We start from the raw sequence: 7,557 nt of genomic DNA on the forward strand, positions 1-7,557 counted from the left end.
TTGAAATCTTTGGTGTGTAGAACGTTTTGGTTCGTAGAAGGCTGTGGTGAAAAATTTGGTGTGCAGATGTGTATAGAACTTAGTCCTGTTTGGTGGTGTGTCAGAGAGAGGAAGATATAGCTGTGGGCTCAGGGTTTTTCAGCAGCCTCCTGGCAGAGACCAAGGAAAGGAACCGCAGATGCATGCAGGAGTCTGGAGTCTCAGAAGCAGCAACACAGCAACCTTTCATTAGAGGGAGAGACCTCTGGGAGTGACATGATCAACAGCAAACAGCTTAAAGAGCACAAACCATTTAATAAAATGTTACACTTCTCTGAATTATTATGTTACAAAGAAACAATACCCACATGTAACCATCTGAAATCACACGGACATTTCAAGGTACATCGTGTGTGTCGTAAAACAGGTGTTGCATTTCAGTTACGGAAGTAAATTGAGATCCCAATTCAACAATAGAAAGTTACTTACTGAAACGAAATGGCAATTTTCATTCTTCAAATTAGGATTTTGAACACTAGTGAAGGCAATTTGCTTCAGTGGAAGTTCAGAGTAATGCAGTCATTGTTACATTACTGTGATAAACACCTGTTGTGTTGAGGGAAGGGACAGTCTGTTGAGCTCACATAAAGGTTTTCTAACCAGACAATGGAAACGAGGATGTTGGTTCACTGACAGAGGAGTAACGGTGCTGCTGGTAGGTTCCTCAAACCTGGGTGGTATTCATTAGTGCACACCGTTTCAAGACGTAGCAAAACTCAAATAAGCGTTTCTTATTGGAAAAGTTCAGGCAGTCCCGCCCTGTTTCAGTCGGTTTGCTTCCGTTTGGGGTCTAGTGAATACCATCCTGATGTTGGACACTCCGGCTGCATCTCAGTAGTCTACAATGGCTTCCTCAGTTTGTCTCCTCTCCACCCGAACTGATCTGGAAACTGGTGATGTCATAGGCCAGCTGTGCACAGCAAGTCTGATTGGTGCACGTTGACATGGAGGCCTAGGATTTGCCAGCCTTGCCCCCTCGGCTCCTCCCCCCGGTGTAGTGGAAACTCTTCAAGGGGTTCTTGCCTCGGAAGTCCTTCTAGGAGGAAAAAGGGATGAGACGGGGTTAGACGGATCAGAGTATCCATTACAGTTTTGAAAGTAAATGCTTGCTTATTGTTTGCTGCTCCCAGTGTGAAGGAAATAATGGGAGAGAAAAAAGCTAATGGAACGTCTCCAACTCCCCAGCGCGGTCTTTGTTGAGCTAGGTTAGGGTTAAGGCCAGGGGTATAGGGATTATGTTAGGGTTAAAGTTATGTCTGGGCTAGAGTTAGTTTGGAACCTTACCTTAAAGGTCGTCTTGACGACCCCGTCAGGTTTGGGCTTCTCTCTCCTCCTTCTCTTCCTGCCGGACATTGGGTTGGCCACTCCCCTCAGCGTCGGAGGGACTGAAATGGCCAATTAGAATATTGTTTACATATTACCATAAGCTGAGTGTAAGGTTGAAAACCATTATTGATAGGAGAGAGGTCCCGAAACAATGTGTGTGTCTTACTGAGGTATTCTGGTACGTTCTTCAGGTGTGGCTTGATGACAGCTGGGTGCAGGTCTTTATCGTGCCTCAGCAGCTGCAGGTCTCGGGGGTTGTCCTCAAAGTACGTCTGAGTGACAGAACTGACCAATCAGTGCCATGGAAAAGAGAAACAGAAAAGGGGAGCAGGAGAGAGAGCGAGAACGAGAAGCCCACTCACCTTGAGTTTCTCTGAGTTGAGCAGCTCCTGTTTGATCTCTTTCAGTCTGGCCTCCCTCACCGCCTGCTTAGTTACTGACCTCATGGCATCCTAGACACACACATTTATTATTACAAAATCCAAACTCATAGACTACCCAGTGTATAGCCCACAGCTTTTCAAACCGCACCTGCCCACACCCGCTGGTTCTGTCCCAACTCCCACCCGCTACCGCAGAACTGGTCCCGAACCCAACCGCAGTCCCACAACGTTATTTTAGGCGTATGTGACACAGCTCACTTGCCAGCCATATCAAAAACACACAAAAATAACCTAAGTAGTAGGTTAAATTACCAGACATTCTCACATGGCCCATTATATTAGTTTTATAGCCTATCTTTTAGGAGCAGGACGATTTTCAGATGGAGACAAATGTGGGTGAACAATATTTATTTCTAGGCAATGTAGTAAACTATAGCCTAACCATATTTAGGAAGTACATTTCCTTGAGAAGACTTCCTTGGAAAGTTGCCCCATGCTTCTCTGCCCATGCAGGAGGTTGGATCCTTCTCTAATTGAGACCACACACACGCACAAACCTGATCTCGCAGGTATGACTACTGAACTGGAGGCAGCAAGAATGACGACAGCGATACTGTCTACATTTCGCATTGTCCTATAGGATATAGCTTGCCTTTAAGGAGGACGATATTCAAGCAGAGACAAAATGGGTCTTTTTGTATGAAAATTAAAGTTGCTCGCGACGCTCACCACGGTAGCCCATACGCACGTGCTGCGCCTTTATCCCATCACGTCATTTTTGGATTGCACCCCCACTCACCGCAATGATCTCTATTGGGACCCACAGCCTCTCTAGTGTGAGGTGAACAATGATATAACATCCCAGGTGTGCTGTACGTACCCGGCAGCGGTATCTGAAGCCCTCAATCTCCTCCATTTTAAACCCGTACGGCTTCAGAGCACACTCTGTGTTATCTGAAAACGCACAACACAGAGACGCTAGGTCAAACACACACAGACTACCGTTATATCCGCACAGAGAATAGGTTTTGTCACAAAGACAGACTACCTCAGATAGAAACACTGTGCCTGATCTTACCGCCAATGAGTGCGTCCTCCACCTCTGCCAGCAGGGGGAGCTCTGTGTGTGAGATGAAGGTGAGAGCGGTGCCTGGGTTGTCTGCTCGTGCCGTTCTATAGAAGGAAAAGGTTGAATTGTTGAGCTTAATCCAATACCTTCATCCTTTGAGCGGATAGCCCAGGGGCAAATTTTGAATGACACCCTCTTCTAGAGCTCCGCTCAAAAAGTAGTGCACTACAGGAGCAATAGGGCGTGATTCGAGACGTAGCCTTTGTGTGTTATTTCAGAGGTGCAGGCTTGTTTCTTCAAAATTGAGCAATAGAATTGTATTCTGTTGACACTGACCGTCCAACGCGGTGGATATAGGAATCCACGGTGGTGGGAAAGTCAAAGTTGATGACGTTGGAGACATTCTGGAAGTCGATTCCTCTGGAGACACCGTACTCCTTGTCCTTGGCTCTGTGGAGTCAGGTGTGAGAGGTCAAGGGTCATTGTACCATCACCTGGGGGTCTATTACCTATAAACCGAACCAAACGAAGCAGGGAGCTATGTGAATTTGTCCAATAGGAACTCTCGTTTCTGTTGCGAAACATTTTGCTACAGTCTACAGCATCCTAACTAAGTGGCTCCTTCTCTGCTACAACAAACAAATTCAGTCCAACTGGGCACAAATGGTATCATTTCAACTCTGGATAAGAGGCGTTTAAAACAGCCGATTGCTAAATAGCTTAATTGTATGTTGCAGTATCCCATACCTCCCTGCATTCTTCTTCTTCTTCCCTTTCCCCTCGGCAGCCTGCGCTGTGGTGGTGGTGGGATCAGCCAATACCTGCTCGTCCGTGGCGATGATGTAATCATAGAACCCCTGGTTAAACTGGGTTATGATGTGGCACCTGGGGGGCGAGAGCGCGCAGGAAAGTGCTCAGATTTTGATGGATAAAACGGATGGACGTCAATCAACATCTACATCGTTCCTTCCCACCCTCCTCACCTGGAGTGGACAGGCAGCTCAGAGTTGAGTACACAGGTGGGGATGCTGAACTGTTCCAGAAACAGTTTGAGTCTGTAGCACCTCTCCACTGCCCCAACAAACACCAGGGTCTTGCCCTGAACCAGGTGCAGTTTCAACAGGGTGTAGATGAGCAGGAACTTGTCCTCTTCCTCACACTGAACACTGTACTGCTGCAGCTGGGAGCTGTCTGGCAGCTGGGAGCCCTGCAGCTTTAAAATCACCTAGGGCGGACACACACACACACCATATGAGAGGAATTCCGACAGAGAATATGCTATCAAAGCAGGGCCGTGTTCAGTTGGGCACACCGCCGAAAAACGTTTTGAAAAGGAAAACTAAAATGAGCACTACTCTTGTTTGTCTTACAGGATTGTGCAGCAGCAGTTCCTTCAGGGCCTGGACATCCTCACTGAGAGTAGCTGACATTAGGAAGGACTGGTAGATCTTTGGCAGGTGGCTGATGGAATGACACACACAAATTAAAAAATATATACTTAAAAAGGTACATGGGAAAGGGAGATTCCCTCTAAACAGGTTTCCATCCAACCTTTCTTACGCAAGTCAAGTAAATGTCACGACAGGCCTGATAGAAACGTGTCAACAAAACAAAATGACCCTAGACAAGGTGGGATCCTATTGTGTCTGTAAAGATAGTTATGCGAGAAATTGCAGTGGAATACAATAACCATCATATCGAAGTAAACGGAGTCAAGCAATGACATGTGTGGTCCTCCCACCATGATTCGAGTAAGCACGCACTGTATTAGGCTACAGATCAAATAAGTTATGATGAACTTCACAGGGTGGTGGAAGTGCACGGCGATGAGGGTCGGTGCTGCCTTTCAAGCGAATATCGAGCGTCTTATTCCGGTGGCATGATTGGCGGCCGTGTGACAAATAAAAAATAATCTTGCGCTTATTATAATCTCATCATATCGATAGTCTTCCCACACTATCTGCAAGCTATTGGCTAGAGAACACCTGCTAAGACCAGAGTGGGTACATTCGCTATACAACGCAACGTTTATTGTGGCCTAATTATCAGGAAACCCATGTAGCTTGTATTATTTGGGGGGGGGGGCACAAGGGAATTTAACCACAAAAGTTATTTGTATGTGCACGGGCATCACACACAGCATTTTATGCAAAACACGTCAATTTGATGGAAACATCTCTTGTTGGGAAAATAAGCATATTGATTTTTAGAATATTCACATACATCTTTTGCCAATTGGATGGAAATCTAGCACATTTCAACATAACCACTCACAAACAGTACTCTATTATAGTGACACTATCAAGAGTGTGTGTACGTCTCTCCGTCTTGGTGTCTTACCATAGCAGGCTCTTGAGGTCTGCCTCGAAGCCGAAGGAGAAGAGCAGGTCAGCCTCATCTATGACCAGGGTCTCCAGCGAGGCCTGCAGGTCCAGGCTCTGGGCACTGAGGTGGGCCAGAACCCTAGAGGGGGTCCCCACTACCACATCTGGCTTTTCCATCAGGATGGGCCTGTCATGAAACACACACACACGTAAGTGCAGGTACACACACACAAGCATGAAGACTACAAATACTTTTCCCCAGGCATTAATATGCAGACCAGAACAATGTCTCCTGTAACAATATGTTAGATGATGCCAGTTGAGCAAACTGACCTCTGGGCAGACAGGTCAGCCTTGCCGGAGATGTCTGCCACCCTCACGTCTCTGGCACAGTAGGCAGTCAGCTGGCGGATCATGGCCTGTACCTGCTGGCCCAGCTCCTTGGTAGGAACCAGGATCAACACTCTCACTGCCTGCTCACGGACATTCTGGAGAGAACACACACGCAAGGTTCAAGCTGCTCCCCCTGGCTACATCACCTACCACTATGCCAACTACGGATTACTCTTAGCCCAATCGAAGGGCTCTGCCACTACTACCAGAGATGGTCTAAAGCACAGGTGTCAAACTCATTCAACGGAGGGAAGACTCAAGTCTCTTTGGGTTTCCACTCCTCCCCTGTACTTGATGGACCAAATAATAATCAATTAAGATCACTGGTTAGTTAGGAACTGCACTCACCTGGTTGAGGTCTTACTTGGCTCCGCTCTAGCTTCTATGAATCAGAGAGTGAAAGACTCCTCTCTCTCGTCTAACATTTTGTGAACAGTCCCATGAATGTGCTCTACCTGTTGTTCTGATTTTGTCGTGTAGGAGGTAAATCGGAGACAAAATACCCAGAGAGTAGTGTTATTAACCTGACTTTCAGTATGCTGGTCTGTATATCGGTTTGTATTTTCAATGCGAATGCAATTAGCATGCGCCTGTGTGTGTCAACAATGGCCGAGTTTAACCCGAAGCACAGACCAAATGTTATCCCACGCAATCAGCTGGCACATTTCACAAGCACTTCCAGGTGACTGCAAAGGAACACGCTTTGGTCGACAACGTTCGGTTACATGCAGCCATGAAACTCATCAGAACCCACCGGTGCTGCAAAACGTTGGGTAAACAACCTTTTCCCGTGGATACCCCATCCACACTTCCTACAGCCAAACGTACCAACGGCACAGACAACCAGTAAAGTACGTTTAAATGTCATTTTATTCAACATTCTGGCTTGTTGAAACTATTGAATATTTCTTAGAGGCTTATTTTGGACTGATAGCCATGGAGTACCCATGGTAACAGTGTTGATTAGACCACAGCCATACCACCCTCCACCCATGGAATGAGTTTGACACCCATGATCTGATGTTATAAACCCCTTGATACAGTATGGCCTTTGCTACTACTACTTCTCACTTGTTTGGATGTCAAGATACGCTGGATGACGGGCACAGCGTAAGCAGCTGTTTTTCCTGAGCCAGTCCTGGCCCGGGCTAGAATGTCCTTGCCCTCCAGCGCCAGTGGAATGGCTTTCTCCTGGATCAAAGTGGGCTGAGCCCAGCCCAAGTCCGCCAGCGCCTAGGTGGTGGGGGGGGGAATCATAATCAGAACAAAATACTGTGTGACGTTATATGATCTCATTCGTTTATTTCTGAAATATTCTGCATTTCCTGTATTTAAGGTGATTGTTTAAATAACTAACTAACTAGTTACATAACGAAGTAACGTAGTTACATAGATAACTAGGTTAATTCTACGTCCCATATAAAATTGAATACGTTGATATCCAGACAAATTGACAGGCTAAGTAAACACTTTTACATGGTAGCTAGCTAACAGTTAGCTATCGTTAGCGACGTATGTTAGCTATCCTAGCAGCGTTCAGTGTCTACTGGCGTATAGTTCTCGGATTTATATCACAATTGAGGTCATGCAATTTAACAATTTATTTATCCTCATATAGTTTCACAGGAGAGAAGAACATCTACCTTTAAAATGCGATCATCTATGCCCATTTCATGGAACTGCAGCCTGTCGGTAGCCATTTCTTGTCTCTAGTGCTTCCACCAGGCTTCGACACGTGTGTACGTCGCTTGACTTCTACGTCATCCATCACTTGAGCAGGGACGCGTAGAACATTTTTTATTTGTTTTTACGAAAGGCAACATTTATTCCCGTCAATTAATATATTTTCGAATCTATATATATATATATATATATATATATATATATATTTATGTATTTGTTTTCTTCTTTAATTAGTTAAAATATTTACAGATCACGTATGCAATAATAAATCAAATAGATTAATATACCACAACTAAATTTTGTAAAGACCAATAGACTCTAGGTGGCGATATTAGACTAC

The 7,557-nt window shown here is 45.5% G+C and overlaps 1 protein-coding gene across 2 annotated transcripts; it reads right to left on the reverse strand.

Annotated features, from left to right (window-relative positions):
* Positions 1 to 274: 274 nt before the first annotated feature.
* Positions 275 to 7,264, reverse strand: ddx56 (DEAD (Asp-Glu-Ala-Asp) box helicase 56). Of its 2 annotated transcripts, none has more exons than XM_064972300.1 (14): positions 7,178 to 7,264; positions 6,606 to 6,767; positions 5,475 to 5,629; positions 5,158 to 5,328; positions 4,188 to 4,278; positions 3,801 to 4,042; positions 3,565 to 3,702; positions 3,154 to 3,267; positions 2,827 to 2,921; positions 2,629 to 2,702; positions 1,728 to 1,817; positions 1,532 to 1,637; positions 1,324 to 1,424; positions 275 to 1,072 (listed from the first exon to the last, which is right to left on the reverse strand). In XM_064972300.1, exons 1-14 carry the CDS (start codon positions 7,232 to 7,234, stop codon positions 992 to 994), a joined length of 1,677 nt encoding a protein of 558 aa, XP_064828372.1. In that variant the 5' UTR covers positions 7,235 to 7,264; the 3' UTR covers positions 275 to 991. The 2 variants fall into 2 exon arrangements, with proteins under 2 accessions (XP_064828372.1, XP_064828371.1); XM_064972299.1 differs by having other exon boundaries at positions 275 to 1,075.
* Positions 7,265 to 7,557: the final 293 nt, after the last annotated feature.

Source organism: Oncorhynchus masou, chromosome 8 (assembly GCF_036934945.1).
Source record: "Oncorhynchus masou masou isolate Uvic2021 chromosome 8, UVic_Omas_1.1, whole genome shotgun sequence".
In the NCBI taxonomy this organism is placed as follows: Eukaryota; Metazoa; Chordata; class Actinopteri; order Salmoniformes; family Salmonidae; genus Oncorhynchus; species Oncorhynchus masou.

What these genes read in the sequence shown, in the direction of transcription:
- ddx56 (XM_064972299.1), bottom strand. Translation starts at nt 7,234, where the DNA reads ATGGCTACCGACAGGCTGCAGTTCCATGAAATGGGCATAGATGATCGC. An exon ending in AACTGCTGCTGCACAATCCT is followed by an intron (nt 4,043 to 4,187) that starts GTAAGACAAACA and finishes TGTCCGCCCTAG; the next exon opens with GTGATTTTAAAGCTGCAGGG. An exon ending in AAGAAGAAGAATGCAGGGAG is followed by an intron (nt 3,268 to 3,564) that starts GTATGGGATACT and finishes CTGACTCCACAG; the next exon opens with AGCCAAGGACAAGGAGTACG.